This window comes from Symphalangus syndactylus, chromosome 10, assembly GCF_028878055.3.
Source record: "Symphalangus syndactylus isolate Jambi chromosome 10, NHGRI_mSymSyn1-v2.1_pri, whole genome shotgun sequence".
NCBI lineage: Eukaryota > Metazoa > Chordata > Mammalia > Primates > Hylobatidae > Symphalangus > Symphalangus syndactylus.
In genome coordinates this window covers 18,120,456-18,137,650 of record NC_072432.2, presented here as the reverse complement: position 1 = coordinate 18,137,650, position 17,195 = coordinate 18,120,456, and the positions used below count along the sequence as shown (strand labels likewise).

Genomic DNA, 17,195 nt, shown 5'->3' with positions numbered 1-17,195 from the left:
ATGTGGCACATTCAATGCGAAGAAAATTAATTCCAAAGTCAAGGGAACATTGATCGGGTACAAACACTGTCTTGCATCACAAGGTGATTAAACTCCATTAGAATGCACCTCCCTCAGGCTTGGCCTCCTGTTATTCCCTCTCTATAATCTCTTCAGGATTTCTGAGCTTCAGTATCACTGCCAGATCTGCCTCCCATACCAAATCTAATCCAGGACCCAATCCAGCCTGTACCTCCAACTGCCCACCCTCCATCTCTACTGGCAGATCTCATTATTTCCTCAGCACCTTCACCTCTGTAGTCCTCAGTCAATAGAAAGCTATTCTTATTCAAATGGTATTTCCCACTCCAGAGTGGCTTGTATGTGTCATGGTCCCTGCACCTCCAGGAGTCACAGAGTGGTCCCAGCTGGCTCCTCCCTGTGCGTGTCCCCTGTCATCCATCTCCCATCCAATCCTGATGGCTCTCCCTTCAGAATGTTCTGGAATTCATTCCCTTTCCTCTTTTCTTACTGTCAGCTCCGTGCCACCTCTTTACCTCCCACCCAAATTCATGCAATTGCCTCTAAACTGGCCTTCTCCCTCCAGTGTCCCCAGCACACCCTGCCTTCCACCACTAGATTAAACACCCCAATTCCCATGCCTGCCCTTTAAATCAGTCCAATCCAAGAACCTGGAGAGGCTTCAGTGCCTGCAGCTCCAATCCAGAGGCTCCCAAGAGCATTTGCAATGTCTTGCCTTATTCTTTAGCTAGCAGTCCATCTCCTCCATGAGACAGACCCTTTAGCAAAATATCAATTCCTCCTTTCATACTCCCATATTTGCCCACCCCAACCCCACCCTTGGTGGTTTAACATTTCCTCCTGAATTTCCCAGTGATTTTGTTCCCTCCACTGGGAAGCTACTCCTTCCCTCCCTTCCCCAGCCAGCATGATATACACTCTTCAAAATAGCTCAACGCCATTTTCTACAAACCATGTGGACTAGCTTTCTAGATCTCACACCCCTGTCCCTGCCCCTGCCTCTGATTTCTTCAAACACCTTGTTAGTAAATACCATACCTTGCATGTGGGGCCATTTCTCATCATGCAGTGTGACCTAAGCATTTTCAGTACTTCTTATTTCTCTAATGAGATATAAGTTCCCAGGCAAGGGCCATGCACTGTACTCATCACAATTCCTCCTAGAGCCTGGTGTGGTGCTAAGCTGCCAGGAAGCAGCCAATCAATACCTTCATTTACCAAATATATTGAGAAGAGTGCATGATGCTGGAGTCTGCTAAACTCCCTCCCACCCCGGGGCCATGGTCCCGTCCACGACGTTTCACCCTTGCCTTCTTCTTGTAGCTCACCCTTCAGTTCAAATGCGACCTCTTCTAAGAAGGCGTCCTCAACCGCTCCTCTAAAGCTGTCATCCAAGCACTGTCTCCAAATAACCATTTTTAATTCTCTGTAGGGCACTTATAGTTCTTCTATTTATTTTCAATGTGTTATTTATTTTTATTTTTTTTTGTCTTTTCCCAGCAGAGTGTAAGCTTGATGACAACAGGAAGACTTTCTGTCTGGTTCACCACTGTATCCCTCCTATTAAAACAGTGTCCAGAAGACAGTATGCGATGGGTTAAATGAATGGATGAATGAAGGAAACGAATGAATAAAGTATAGAGAAATACTCTATACTTATGAGGCACTCACAATCTATTAAGAAAAACAGATACAAAAGTCAAATATCATCTAGTGATAAGTAAAATTTTATATATATATGAATTATATATATGAATGAATATATATTTCATATATGTATATATGAAATAAAGGAGAAAGTGAGGGAGGTAGAATAGCATTCCAAATAATAGTGTACATTCAGAAGAGCACAGGCTTAATCCTGCATATTATTTGTCGGGGAAGGAAATGTCCAACAGTGTGAGAGTATGAATTTTGAGGGGTGGAGGAAGGGACCCTGGGACATGGGGCTGGGCAGGTAGGCAGAGACCAGATCTGTAAGTGAGTAATGTGGTACATTAAAAAGCTAGAGCCTTATCCTATGTAAAATCAGGTACAACTGGAGAATTTTAGGCAGAGAAATTAGACCTTTATTTCATAACTAACACTCTAGAAAAAGTACGGAAGACAGGCAACAGTGTTAAGAGACTAGAAGCAGGAAGACCAGGTAAGAGGCCCTGCAGGTAGCCCAGGTGATATGGTTTGCATCTGTGTCCCTGCCCAAATCTCAAGTCTGAATTGGAATCCCCAGTTTTGGGGAAGGGGCCTGGTGGGAGGTGACTGTATCATGGGGGCGGACTTCTGCCTTGCTGTTCTTGTGATAGTGAGTTCCCATGAGAGCTGGCTGTTTAAAAGTGTGTAGCACTTCCCCCCTTTGCTCCCTCTTCCTCCTGCTCCCACCATGCAAGATGTGCCTCCTTCCTCTTAGTCTTCCACCATGATTGTAAGTTTCCTGAGGCTTCTCCAGCCAGGCTTCCTGTACAGTCTGCGAAACCGTGAGTCAATTAAACCTCTTTTCTTTATCAATTACCCATTCTCAGGTACTTCTTTATAGCAATGCGAGAATGAACCACTACACTAGGTATGAAAGAGTAGAGGCCTGGACTAAGGCAGGGCAGGTGAGTACATAGGAGGGGCCAGATTCAAGAGAAACTGAGGCAGCAGAAGCAGCATGGCTCATGACTAGCTGAACCAGGTAGATGAGAGAAAGCAAGGACTCCAAGGCTAATCCCAGGATAACAAGCACAAAGGCACCACCACCAGCTAAGGTTGGGGAGAAGACCATAAATTCTACATATGAGCTGGGCTGGGGCGTTCTGAGTTTCACATCCCTGTGGAATAAGCAGGAGAATAAATCTGATAAGCATTTGGACTTGCAGTTACTAGGAGCTCGGGGCAGGGCCTGAGCGAAAGACATGATTTGGGAGCCATTAGTGTACAGATGACAGTGAAAACCATGGGTGTGCGTGATGTACTTGAAAAGATGAATTGGATCTACCACTCAGGAAATTGCTTCTCCAGGTCCAGACTGTGAGGCTAAGATTTCAATATCCAGGATTATAAAAGGCACTCATCACAATACAACAGAAGTTGCAGGCCAGTGTTTCCTTGACATTGGAATTCACTCTCCCCACTCGATACGAACCACATGGTCTTGGTAGAGCACGTTTCCAGGACCTTTGGTTACTACCAGGCTAAATACCGTATGTTCCATTAAGCTTCATATTCTGGCATAGAAGTCAATGAGAAACTGCTACCTGCACCAGTAACATATGTTCTCCAAACCACTATTACACTTTGCAAAGCTGCTGTACAATTAATTTTTAGCAGAGATGCACTCATAGCTGCCCCATCATGTGTAAAATGCACGCATTTTGCCTTTGCCAGAGAGAACATATTGCAGCCCATATTTTAGTCATCTCCCTTCAAAGGGTAAGAAAATTTTGTGAGTTATTCAAGATAGGAATGCAAATTTAAATTTGCTCATGACTAGAATGGCTCACATGGCCACAGGAACATCTGTTTTTCTAAAAGCATTAGCTGATTGTCCGGAGGTGGTCACTCATTGCCCAGAGACTGGGATGCAGAAAGAGAGAACTGGGCAACTTGTTTCTTAGATTGATTTTGTCTCATGTAAGAGTTGCATGAGATGAATTCAGGTAGACAATCATTTCATATCTTTTTAAGATAAAGGAAGGGACTACTAGTATATACTGTGCTATTTGCTTTGGGCCAAAAATAGCACTACGAACTTTACATGCATATCTGGTTGAATTATCCCAAGTTTTACATGGTAGCTATTATTATCTTATTTTACAGATGGTGAGATTTGTTCAACCTAGCATAAAATATTTAGGCAATTGTGCTTCTCCATTTATATTTATTTTGAGGAAAACTGAAGCCATGATTTGGGATTCACTGATGCTTTACCTCCCTGACTAGTTTTGCAGATTACCTGTCATGGTATACAAGATGCACAGACCACTGTAATGGGTGTCTATCATTTTTGCCTTCCTAGCATCCCCTTCTGATAAAATAGCATCCTCCCTCCTGATAATATAGCTCTTCCTTTTTTGGAACCTGCTTTTCCCACCCCATGTAATTCAGACAGAGTTATCAGCCAGTTGATTACTTCCTTCCTTCCTTTCAATAGGTCTAGACACATTAGCCAGCCTGATTAGTCAGAAATCTCCATCTCTGTACCCAGTAATTGGCCCGCGAAGAGCCTGTTATTCAAGAGATCCAAAGACAGCTTGTAAGAGATGACCATGAAAGAGAGTCCTGCTCATTTACCTACATTCACTAACTCTAAGAACAAGTAACCCTACAGCTGCTGGGAGAAGATTCTGCCAGAAAATGAAGTCCACACAAAGAAAAGCAGAGCCAAGACATGGCAGAGCCAAAGAAACAGGGCTCAGATGCCACCATGCAAAGTCCTTGACCCAGCTTCTCCTGGAGCTGTTTTATTCCTGAGACTCCCTGGTCACATCAGTCAATAAATTTCCCTTTCTGCCAATGCTAGCAGTTTGAGTTAGTCTCTGTCGATTAGACTAACAGAAACAGGTCTGGCACAAAATGAAATAAAAATATATTTAGGAAAAATTATCTGAGTTAGTTTTATAGTCATGGATTTCAAATTTCACCATTTGAAACAGATAAATTTGTACACTTAATAGTAACTAAAAAATATTAATAGCAAGATCTCAAAGATACCCATTGGGAAATTTTACCTTGGGTGCGATAATTTAAGCTTAAGAAGGATTTTCGCTACTGACTTGCATGTAACAATGACATGACCATTTCTCAGGGACTTTTTGACAATTCTCTTACTTATGAATAAACCAGAAAGATAGATGATACTAAATATTAGTTTCACCCTTAGACCCAAAAATCTAGGACTTCTCCCCTGGGCCCCATGCCTGGACGGCCCCATTCTGTATACAGTGCTTTAGGTGGCTTCACTGTATTTCTATGTAATTATTATTCTCCAAATTTCCATAAAAGTTGTCAATTCACTTTTTTTCAAACATATGCATGAACCATCATGAAAACTAGAGTACTATCTTAATGTTATTTATTTAGAGATGGAGTCCCACTCTGTCACCCAGGCTGGAGTGCAGTGGCACGACCTTGGCTCACTGCAACCTCTGCCTCCTTGGTTCAAGTGATTCTCCTGCCTCAGCCTACCAGGTGGGTGGGCAACAGGTGTGCCCCACCATGCCTTGCTAATTTTTGTGTTTTTAGTAGAGATGGGGTTTCACCATGTTGGCCAGGCTAGTCTCAAACTCCTGACCTCAGGTGACCTGCCCGCCTCAGTTTCCCAAAGTGCTAGGATTACAGGCATGAGCTACCGCACCTGGCCTGTATCTAAATTTTATCGCAAATTATCTGAGTCATCTTGGGCAAGCCCTTTGACTTCTCTGGACCCCAACTTCACCATATAATAGGAAGATGTCGTGCCTAACCTGCCTGGAGTGTTGAGGACATCCAGTGGGACAACATATGCAAACGCACTTTGAAAAACATAGAGATTATTAAGAGCAAGTGTCCTTAAGACAAAACTCAGTTTTATTCTATGCTTTTTGCCAATTGGGATCTGCGGAAAAGCCATAGGCTTACTACAAATTCTGAATCTCTTTTCAGGATCTAATCCAAATCTGTCAGATTAGACCTCTCACAGGTCAGATGTAGAGAAGGATTAGATTATAGTAATAGAACTAGGACCTTGATCACATCTCCAACTGGTCTTTCTGATCTCGCAACCCTTTGTCACCTACAGGAAATCTGCCCAAACCAATCTACTCCCCGTCTCCCAAACCCGATCTAGACTTTGTTGTATTCAACCACTCCCCTCACCTCAAATCTGCTCTCTTAACTCATCCATCACTCAACATCTTACTTGAACTTCAAGGACAAGTTCATCCACTCTGACAAACAGCGCCCCCTAGGGCTCACTTGGTGATGAGTTAGGCACTGCTTTGTTAGAATTCTTATGTGATTCTCTGAAGATGTCCTGTAAATTTCTCGGTGTTATAGTTCCTGTGTATCTCCAACCTGTCTTGACAATTAGACCGTAAGTATGCTAAAGCCAGTCACTGCCTTGTACTCTTCTTGCACAAAGTAGATACTCAGCAAATATTTGTTGCTTACTTAAAAAGGAAATTGTCCAAAGGAAGAAAATGGCTTAGAAAAGAATTTATAATGAAATGAAATGAGGGAGATAAAGTCATAGAACAGCAGGTTATCCATTGAAATCTATTCAACATAGACAAGGGAGCTGGTCTATTCAAAAGAAGCCCAGAAATCCGGAATCAAATTTTATAATAGAAAGAAACTTCAGGATAATCTAATCGACATCCTTCATTCATTGTGATTAATCACCCACTAACTTCTCTGACTTGTGAATTGAGTTTTTACACATTAAATTTTTTATGTTATAAAATATGACTCTTGGTAATTTTCCTAGAAACAGAGTCTGAGAGAATAGAACCTTGAAAAAATGGCAGCTATTTCATCGATATAAAAAATATTTCTTCTTGCTAGAGTCAAGCCAGACGTCTTGAGCCAGACTTGTGGTATCACTTTTTTATTTTACACTTCAGTATGGAAAAGAACAGATGATTAAGAGAAAGGCAGGATTCCCCACCTAGAAACACAGGAAATGCTGACTGGTTCGAGGGAAGCTCACTTCAGGAGCGAATCCAAAGTGTTAGAAGGTCCTAGAAGTCAAATTGTTGAGCTTTGATATGCTGTCAGAGAAAGCACTGGCTTGGGACTCAGAGGACTGAGATTTTGAGAACTTGCTTCATCACTTAAGTGGCCACTGACAGTTTCCCAAATTCTAATTATCAGATCTTTTTTTGTCTTAAAAATAGGGTCATGGATGGAATTAAATGAGATAATGTATTTAAAGACACTTCATTTTTTTTTTTTTTTTTTTTTTTTTGAGATGGAGTCTCGCTCTGTCACCCAGGCTGGAGTGCAGTGGCGCGATCTCGGCTCACTGCAAGCTCCGCCTCCCGGGTTCATGCCATTCTCCTGCCTCAGCCTCTCCGAGTAGCTGGGACTACAGGCGCCCGCCACCACGCCCGGCTAATTTTTTTGTATTTTTAGTAGAGACGGGGTTTCACCGTGGTCTCGATCTCCTGACCTCGTGATCCTCCCGCCTCGGCCTCCCAAAGTGCTGGGATTACAAGCGTGAGCCACCGCGCCCGGCTAAAGACACTTCATTTATAGAAAAGCTTAATTTGCATTATTTATTATCCACTTAATTTCCATTAAAAACTATTTTAATCCAGCTGTCCCGAAGGTGTGAGCCTTTAGAATCTAAGAACCAAAATGGCACCATAACACCACTGAAGCCCCTTGGTTATGCATGCTTATCCTGGCTCTGAAGATAAACTAATCCTCAGCTCTAGCATGTTCCAGCCCTTGCAGCTTTCCCTGAACTCACATGCCCTCAACAAATGACACATAGCCAAGAGCTTCCCGCTCTGCAATTAGTCACATCAATCTGAAGCCTCCTCACAGTTTGGTGAACAGAGCAGTATCTTCTTTCGCTGCCTGAGATTCTTGCAAAGATGGGAGAGGCAGCTTTTCAACAGCCTGAAAGGCCACCTCCACCACCAGAATGTGTCTTCTCTCCAAGTCCACCCTTCCGTGGTCATTTGAGTGGCTCTGTCCTGTGTGGAGAGGCATCACTGCCCTCTGTGAGCTCTCCGTTGAAAGAATCAGTGAGGTCCTCCCACCTCAAGATGGTCCAGGCATGCTCACCACCTGGGACCCCTCCCAGCTGACCACAACCCAGCCCCAGCTTGAAAAGGCCTCTGAGACACTGTTCAAAAGTCATTGGCTTTTGTCCAGTAGACCAACTTAGGTTCCTGTGGGGTAGACTCCTAATGGCAGAATATGAATGAACACTAATGATCATCTGCGTCAGCTAATAATATGAAACATATCTGCCCTGGCATAAAAGCCAGAGTGGGAACACATTCCACCATTTTCAAAGCAATACTGCTCATGTGCAAGGTTGGAAATAGAGACATAATGCTAAATAAAGCCCTCGAATTGGCCATCCTGGAACTTCATCTGTACACTGTTTCTTAGAGATCTTAAATTGTGTTTAACAGAATGGAAGGGACCCTGGACATTAGACAGCACTCTCAGTTAGCAAATGGCATCACTAAGGCACAGAGAGGAAAGGACATCCCCAGGATCACTCAATGAGTGGCAAGGCTAGAATGGAGCACAGGGCTGTCCAACCCTCCAGACTCTGTGGCCACTTCTGTAACCAATTAAACATGCTCTGCCCTGAAGCATTTAGCATCTAAGCTGAATGTAACCTCTGGGTATCTCCTTATCCAAAAGCAAGGGGTGTGGCCAGATCATCTCCCCAGCTACCCCTTAGCCACGATGACTCCATAGCACAAAATCAGAACTGCAATCCACCAATCTGGTATCAACCTCTCACAGACTGTGAGTTTATGAGCTCTGGCTCTTGCTGTTATGCCAGGCTACCTTCCTCAGTGAGCAGACACTCGATAAATACTGACAACTGATTGGCTGATGAATGAGCTCATAAATAATAATGTTTACAGCTTCCTTCCTGAACTCACAGCCAAAGCAACTCCACTAAATGGCCTCTTTTCCTCCTTTCTTTCCTCCTCGGCTTGCTTATAAATTTTAAGATGCATCATGCAAGATGTCAGGGAAGCAATTACTTTGGGGTTTACCCTTAAAAAGGAAAAAAAAATAGCACCAAAGTCCATAGGGGAAAATTTCCCTGAACTAAATATGAACCAGAACATGTGTACAGATTTTGATTACACATGGTACTCCAGGGTTCTTTAATCAAATGGTCCATCAGGGTGTCAAGAGCTCTTTCCCCTGGTTTCCAAGAGAGGAGAACACGATCCTTTTTTCCGGTCAGGAAGTGAGTGCCAGAGACAGATCTAAGGGCAGAGGCCACAGTCAAATGAAAGGTAAAGTATGAGATGTAGACACCACCAGGACAGCAGCCATAATATGTGGAAGACCCGGGAACAGGAAAGCCTGTGTGTGTGTGTGTGTGTGTGTGTGTGTGTGTGTGTGTGTGTGTGGCGTGTGTATAACAGCAGAAATGGATGCTCTTCATTTAATTTGGATACCAAGGATTTATGCTTAGGGGCTTGAAACAAAGCAGATACACATCTTTCTTCTAAGCATAGAAGAAAGGTCCAAGTAGGAGGCTGAGACAAGTGGGTCTAACTCTCCCTAAAGCTATTTTTCAAGAAAACTTTTCTCCTCTATATTAACATGATGCAGGATTTATTTCTGTTAGTATACTAGATAATATAATATACATATACCTGTGTGTGTGCGTGCACATGTGTACCTGTATTTCAGTGCATATAACCCAGGCTCCCACGTTCCCAGAGGTCTCCTAGATCCCATAGATAATGCATTTTAGTGCCAGCCACCATCACGAATACTCAGTGATGGAATGAAAATTCCTATCCAGTTTACTTGACCACAGGTAGACGAGGGAGGATAAAGTGTCATCAGATGATAGAATTAGTAAGGGAAAGAAGTCAGGCAATGGGTAATCTCTCTGGAAACTGACAATTTCATTTCTTCTAGTCCTTCTCCCCCAGTGAAATCAGAAGTCAGCAGAAGCCCATGAGATAGATTTCAGGCAGTTCAACTTAATCTGTGGACCCGGTGGCATTTTGAGCAACAAAGAACCAAGATATCTGTTTCTTTTAATGTGACCTGGCTTGCCACCCAGGGGGCAGGCTTGCCACTGACGGCTCTTCCAAGTCACCTCCATAAACTCATCAGGCCTTGCAAAGTTGCATTTCCCCTCCTCATTCAGAAGACACAAATCAATATACACAGAAGCACTTATGCTCGGTTCATAAAATCTCCTGTGTAAATGCTGGAAACATTTCCATGCCAAGCCTGATGCAGGCTACTTCTGACAGCAGCCAGTACTACCGTGGTGTGTGAGAACCCTGGGAAAGGAGACAGAGTGCAAAACCATGGCAAAAGCCAATGCTGAACCTAGTGTCAGGCCAAGCCAGTTGGGTTGGAACAGGACAGCGCCCATGTCCCTGTGTGCTTTAATATGGTAAGAGCAAGGGCTTTCTTAATAGGGTGAAAATTCCAGAGGGTCGTAAGGTGAGTCAGCTACTCACACACAGATAAATGCCTGGACAAGGCCTGCCAAGGTTTGCCATCAATGGTAGATGGGAAACAAGCTGCTCCCAACTCAGTAGCCCAAGCATCACTGGGGCCACAGCGAACCTCCTCCACCACCTCTACAGGAAAATATGAGCAGATATGTGGGTGCCTAGAAAGAAGACCCCATTCCGTCACCCCATGGGCAACAGATTCCACAGCTGCCCTGAGAAGATATCCAAAAACAAACACAAATCGGCTCAATTTAGATGCAAAAGACAAGGGGGAAAGGATGCTGGGAGCTGGAGGAGGCATCCTAGCAATCTATTTCGAGGGGCTCTTAGCACCTGTTTGCAGGCACAGCTCTCAAAATAGCATTCAGCAACAAGTTTCTGAAATGGCAAAGCTACAGCTTCTTTTCCCTGCAAGTGCTTTGTCATGCTGATACTCTGACCCAAGAAAGCATTTCCAAAGAGCCTGCGGGATAAAGCGGAGCAATGTTGAACATGTCTGCAGCTACTGTAGCGGCAGCAGCAGCCCACGGTGCAGGGGAGGCTGGAGTGGACGCTTCCCCGGGCCCCACCTCCTGTCTGAACACTCACCATCAGCAGGCCGAGAGCTGAGTCGGGCACCAGCTGCACTGCCATGGTCTCCGATTCCCATGCACGAATCCTGCCGCCGAGTCAGTCCGCCTGGGCCCCGGGTGGCTACAGAGCATCCAAAAGCACCTGCAGAAAAAGGAGCCAAAATCCAGACTCAGGGAGCAAAAGGCTCAAGGGGAAGATAGGCCACCTTTCACACGGGGGTGGGGAGGAGGTCAGGGAAGACAGGGTGGGAACTGTGCTTAGGGAGGAAAAAAAAAAAAAAGAAGAAGAAGGAAAATAGGAAGCTGCAGGTTATTTAAAGGTGAGCCCTCCCTAGCTTCGCAAAGCGGCACAGACACGGAGACCGCATCAAACACGAATGTGAAAGCTTAGAACACGGAATGTTTAACTGCTACCTTCGCCCTGGCAGCAATTCTTCCTTTAACTGACAATTAAAATAAAACATTCCCTATTGCAGATAAATCAAGCAGCCCGAGCCACCCCCTCTCTCTGCATCTCTCAGCAATTCTGCTGCATAAACACGCTGAATGTCACAACATACCGCTCGCAGTCTGGTATCTTCTTTGCTGCAGGTAGGTGTGTCCCTTTTTGCAAAATCAGATATCTGGGAGTGAGACAGCCGAGTCTGACCATGAGGCACCAGGCAGTCACTGCAGATCAGCAAATGCCCTTACCATCCCCGAGGAGGAGGTCATTTAGGAACTGCCCCTTCCACCTTCCCCAAATCTACTTTTCCTCTCCAAGTAGACTGGCCAGCTCAGCTCCCGGTAAGGCTAACATACTTAGGAGGAACATGGAATTGCACTGCCTGTTCTGTGAGCGTTCTGATCTCCCTGGCTGTACCACATGTACGCCGCATACAGACACACTCTACCTCCCTTCCTCCCGCCCTTCCTCCCTCCCATCCCTTCCCTCCCATCTCTCCACAGGGCTGCCTGTTAGGAATTTTGAAGGAGCCTCCCTAGCTCAGGCAGGCATAGGAGGTGAATTTGTCACAAGGGACACTGCTTAAGAGGAAAAGGCAAGTTAGCCTTGAAAATCATATCATGCAGCATTTTCCCTGGAAGATGTCAATGAAGGGAGAAAGAAAAAACCTGCCGAATCTTGTTATATAATGGGTAGCTCAAAGGGCTTTCCAGAGTCAAAGCCATAAGAAAATTAGATATCTTTTCATGAGGACTGTCAAGCTTGTGTCTTCTTCTGGAGTCCGTGTATTCAACTAAAAATGGTGATTCCTGATACTTCTAGTATGTCCTTTTCTGATTTCTTCCTTTACTCACTTCCTGTAATGGTTCCAAAAAATCCTTAAAATTAACTAGACAGTGTGAAATGTAGAAACATAGAGACCAGTTTTTGAAATAAGAAACTAGGGGGAAGAAATTAATGACCTTTGATGTTCCTGTGCACAAGCATAGCTATTGTTTCTATATTTCTTATACTTTTAAAACTATTGATTTGGGTCAGGTATGGGAGCTCACACCTGTATTCCCAGCACTTCCGGGGGTTGAGGCAGGAAGATAGCTTGAGCCCCAAAATTCAGGGTGAGCGAGGGCAACATAGTAAGACTTCATCTCTACAAAAAAAAAAAAAATAGAAATAAAAGAATTAGCCAAGCATGGTAGTGTTTGCCTAGAGTCTCAGCTACTTGGGAGGCTGAGGTGGGAGGATCAGTTCAGTCCAGCAGTTTGAGGCTGCAGGGAGCTATGACTGCACTCCTGCACTCCAGCCTGGGGGACAGAGCAAGATTCTGTCTCTAAAAAAATTTAAAAACAAAAAGTATTTGCTCATTACAGTGCTTAGCACAGAGTAAGTACTAAAATATATTCAATAAGTGAGTGAAGGTTGGGTGCAGTGGCTCACGCCTGGAGCCCCAGCACTTTGGGAGGCTGACACGGGCAGATCACCTGAGGTCAAGAGTTCAAGACCAGCCTGTTCAACATGGCAAAACCCTGTCTCTATGAAAAACACAAAAATTAGCCGGGTGCGATGGGCACCTGTAATCCCAGATACTTGGGATACTGAGGCAGGAGAATCGCTTGAATCCGGGAGGCGGAGGTTGCACTGCGGTCAGATCGCACCACTGCACTCCAGTCTGGGCAACAGAGCAAGGCTCTGTCTCAAAACAAAACAAAGAAAAGAAAAGAATAAAACAAAATAAAATAAGTAAGTGAAAAAATTTCTTCCACATTGTTTTTCCTATGGTGGCCCAATGAGCTTGAACCTTGATTCCACAGTGTGTGGATGGAGTCTCATGTTACTGATGCCTGGAACACCGGAGTATCCCTCCTTGCCAGCAGGTGCCTGGAGATTCAAAGCATGACTTGGGTTGCGTGCATGTGGCCTTGCACAGAATTGTCAGGACATTCTGACTATGCTGGTGGATTGCAATACTATTCAAAATAATATGTATATTCACATTTGAAAAATAATAACAATGATTTAAGGAACAGGACTGCTGTTCGAGCTCGATGCTTAGAGCTGCAGAAGTAAACAGAGAAGAACGATGCTCAGTTCCGACATTAGTTTGTTCCTCTCTAGTAGGGGGATACTAGAGAAAAGCAAATTACTGTCAATTTTTTTAAAGAAATGATTTAAAATAGTGATTTAAGGGACCTTATCCTAACTTTGCAGATGGATTTCGAAATGTATTCAACTGATATTTGCAGAATGCCGACTTTGTACCTCTGCCCTCAAGGAACTTTTTATGTGGTAGAATCGTTAATGATACAAGATAATATGTAACAAATGCAAAAAAAAAAAATCCCAAATAATTTGGATAGCACAGAGTAGGGAGGTCTTCCTTTTTTTTTGTAGCTCTTGCACTGGAACATCAGGAACAGCAGAACATCTTTTTCAGGACGTTTGCTTTCTGATTCTATATGGACTATGTGTTTGGAAAATAATCAAAGCTAAGAAAAAAAGTTAATATTGGAGCTATTGCAACTGGTGGATATGGGCAGAGAAAAGACAAACCCTGAGCAGAAACAGGCAGAAGCAGCCTCAGGTATGGGGGAGTCTGGGACATCCTCAGGTTGCAGAGGCTAGCCTGAGAGATTTTGTGTCAGCCCTTGACATTGGCCCCCACAACACCCACCTTCCTCTCTAAGCACTTCGCTCATGGCTCCTTTGCCTGGAAAGCCTCATCCCCTGTCTGCTTGAATTGCAGCCCAGATTTTCTGGAAAATAGCCTGCAGCCAATCTTCTGCATGATGACATCATTGGGAGGTGCAATTTCAGGGTGGCAAGAGTGGGGGTGTGGGGAAGGTGAGGCAGGGGTGGAATGAGAGCAAGTACAAGGTGGAGTTGACCGAGCTGGGCCTAGGACAGCTACTCAGCCTGAGGAAGAGCTTCCAGACAGGTATGGAACTTCCACTTGTTCGCATAACCCATCAAGGAGAGAAAGGGAGAGGGAGCTAACAGCCTAGTGCTGTCCATCTGTTGACTCTTTTTGGTCAACTTGATTCCACCAGACATTAACCCTCTTGCCCTTCAGGGTTATGTTACCAACTCCCGCAGGTAGGCATGAAAGGCATTACATCTGAGCCCAGAAGAAAAGGAAGAAACCATAGCCTCTGTGAGTCAGTCAGACAGGACCTGGGCCCTGGAGTGGTGAGGCTCCTCCCTCAGTGTGTGGGATAGAAACCCTCTCTGTTCTGTCCTGGGAGCCTAGAACAGCTGGCAGTGCCAGGAGTTGAAATGACAATGGCAGCAGCTGGGATTTCCAATGAGCAAGTGGCTCAATTTGCCCAGGGAGGACAGGAGGAGCCAAGAAAATCTGGGAAATACATACACTGAGTCTGGTAACAGCATATACATTTACACAACATTCAGAGTCAAAAGTTGCATACTTCATGAAATTCTTCCCGATTCTTCTATTTGGGCATTCATATTTGCTTTGTTTGTACAACTTTTAAATTCCTTCTTTAAAAAAATTGACAGTAATTTGCTTTTCTCTAGTATCCCCCTACTAGAGAGGAACAAACTAATGTCGGAACTGAACATCGTTCTTCTCTGTTTACTTCTACGGCTCTAAGCATCGAGCTCGAACAGCAGTCCGTGCTCAATAAGATTAAATCAGGCACCAATGGAGATATCAAAATGTAAAGCGCAAAGAGGAACAGGCAATGGCAAGACCTCAGGGAGTGGGTAGGACTTGGGGAGTTTGTGAGGACAGGTCACAGGCTGATGGAGAAGGAGTGGTCAAAGAAGAAAAAGGAGAAGAGAGCCCCCAAATTCGAGTGGCAATGGTCATTCCACAAAGATGCCTGGGTGAGGTGGAAGGGTGTTTCAGTACGGTTTCGGACACAGAAATCAAACTGCAAGGGGTTATTGAGCAGCTTGTGAAGAAGAGGAGTTAATTCATATTAAATAGGCCCTCATCAAAAAGCAGTGGAATATGAGCTATCTGGGTCCCTTCAAGAACTAGTTCAAGGTCACAGAAGTAAGAAGGTGTGGGGACGGCAATCCCCTCCTCTAAGTCACTAAATTCTATTCTTGGTTAATCTTACCTCCCAAGAAAGCTATATATATATATATATATATATATAGTCCATTTCAATGTATCCTACTCCTAAAAACTTCTCAAATGAAGCATACTTCAATGTCACACTCATCAAAAGCCATTGCAAAAACCAGCTCTTCATAAACCTCTTCTGGGCCAGGTGCAGTGGCTCACACCTGTGATCCCAGCACTTTGGGAGGCTGAGGTGGGTGGATCACCTGAGGTCAGGAGTTTGAAGCCAGCTTGGCCAACATGGCGAAACCCCTTCTCTACCAAAAATACAAAAAGTAGCTGGGCATGGTAGCATGTGCCTGTAGTCCCAGCTACTTGGGAAGCTGAGGCAGGAGAATCCTTTGGAGGAAGGTGGGAGGTGGAGGTTACAGTGAGCCAAGATCGCACCAATGCACTCCAGCCTGGGACACAGAGTGAGACTGCATCTCAAAACAAACGAACAAACAAACAAAAACTCTTCTGTATTTAGCATGAAGCTGTTGTTCAGACATTGGTCATGAGACCACCCACTGCCATCTATATAAATTGCCCTAGGTCAGAAATTCCTCTCAGAATCTAGTGCAAAGGAAAATGTCATTATCCTGAGAGGGCCTGTGGTGTGGGTGGCTTTGGCCCCAGAAAACCTGCCAGGCCATTTTACTCCCAGGAATCTGAAGGCTTATTCTGTCATTTTCTCTAGGATCCAGAGCAAGAATTACAAGGGTGAGGTGAGACTCAAAGAAAACATTATTTATTAGAACTTTTCTTAAGTTGCACATAGTAGATATTCAATAACTGTGAGTTCTCTTTTGGTCCCCTTTTAATTCTGATAATGAGAATAGTGTACCTAATCACACTTGGCACAGTGGACTTCCAGAATGCCCAAAATCTAATTTTACTTTCAATTACAGCAGATATTATCATAGCTGGCATTATTACTTCCTCTGTTTTTTTTTCAATCTTATTTTTCCTTCTAATGCATACTGTATTACTCTTATTGAGTAGGCCTTTTTGTCAGTAAGCCATCTGAAATTCACTTTTAGAAAGAGATGGGACATAAATCACTCGTTAATGCATAAACTGTGCTCAAGTAGATTTGGCACACTGTGAAATATTTTGCAGCTATTAAAATGGCAATTATGAAACTATTTAGAAGTATTGCAAATGTCTGAGATATGTTTATTTGCAAGTAATATGAGACATATTCTCTAATTGCAACCATGTAAATATTTGTATTTTAAGAATATATGAAGAACTCCTGCTTCTATCCAAGATGGAATTAGAGGGAGCAAGTCTATGCTTCAAATGAAACAAACAAAAAATGTAAAATATATGGAACAATACTTTTCAAGACAATGGACATAAGACAACAAAGGCCAGTGATCCATGAAAGATAAGAAACAAATGAGAGAAGCCTTACGATTGTCCCAGGTTATTGATTTATGAGTATTTCCAGGCCACAGAACAGAGAGTAGAGCTACGTGGAATCAAGTGTTCTCCCAGAGTCATGGAGACAGAGGTGAGAGTCAGGAAAGATTGGGATGAACACAGTTCACAAGACAGAGCACCAAAGAGGAGACAGGTGTAGAGAGAAAGAGAACTTCTGAGATCTTCAAAGAGTCCCCGTGAGCACTCAGTTGAGTGCTGATCACCACATACATGTGGGGAAGCAGCTCAAGGCTGGGGAAAGAACCACATAAAAAGACTGGAAGGAATGGTGACCAGTGCTCACCCAGGGCCAGAACAGTGTCTGCTCACACCCACCAGACTGGAGAACTTCATAATTCCTGATACATTATTAGAACACTCAGAGGGCTCTTGCCTCAACAGTGAGAAATAATTGGTCATAGATTGATCACTGTCCTGAATCTGCCTAACCATTCTGAAAAGTGAGACCCAAAAGGATTAAACTATTTCCACATAACTTAACTGGATTCCAA

General features: G+C 43.9%; 1 protein-coding gene across 1 annotated transcript in view; it reads right to left on the bottom strand.

Moving 5' to 3' along the window:
• FRMD4A (FERM domain containing 4A) overlaps positions 1–11,628 on the bottom strand; it is a 695,719-nt gene extending 684,091 nt beyond the window's left edge. The window contains exons 1-2 of the mRNA XM_055296556.2: positions 11,305–11,628; positions 10,761–10,886 (exon numbers count right to left, since the gene is read on the bottom strand). Of these exons, the coding sequence (XP_055152531.1) occupies positions 10,761–10,805 (45 nt within the window). The 5' untranslated portion in view covers positions 10,806–10,886; positions 11,305–11,628. The remainder of the gene's footprint in view (positions 1–10,760; positions 10,887–11,304) is intronic.
• Positions 11,629–17,195: the final 5,567 nt, after the last annotated feature.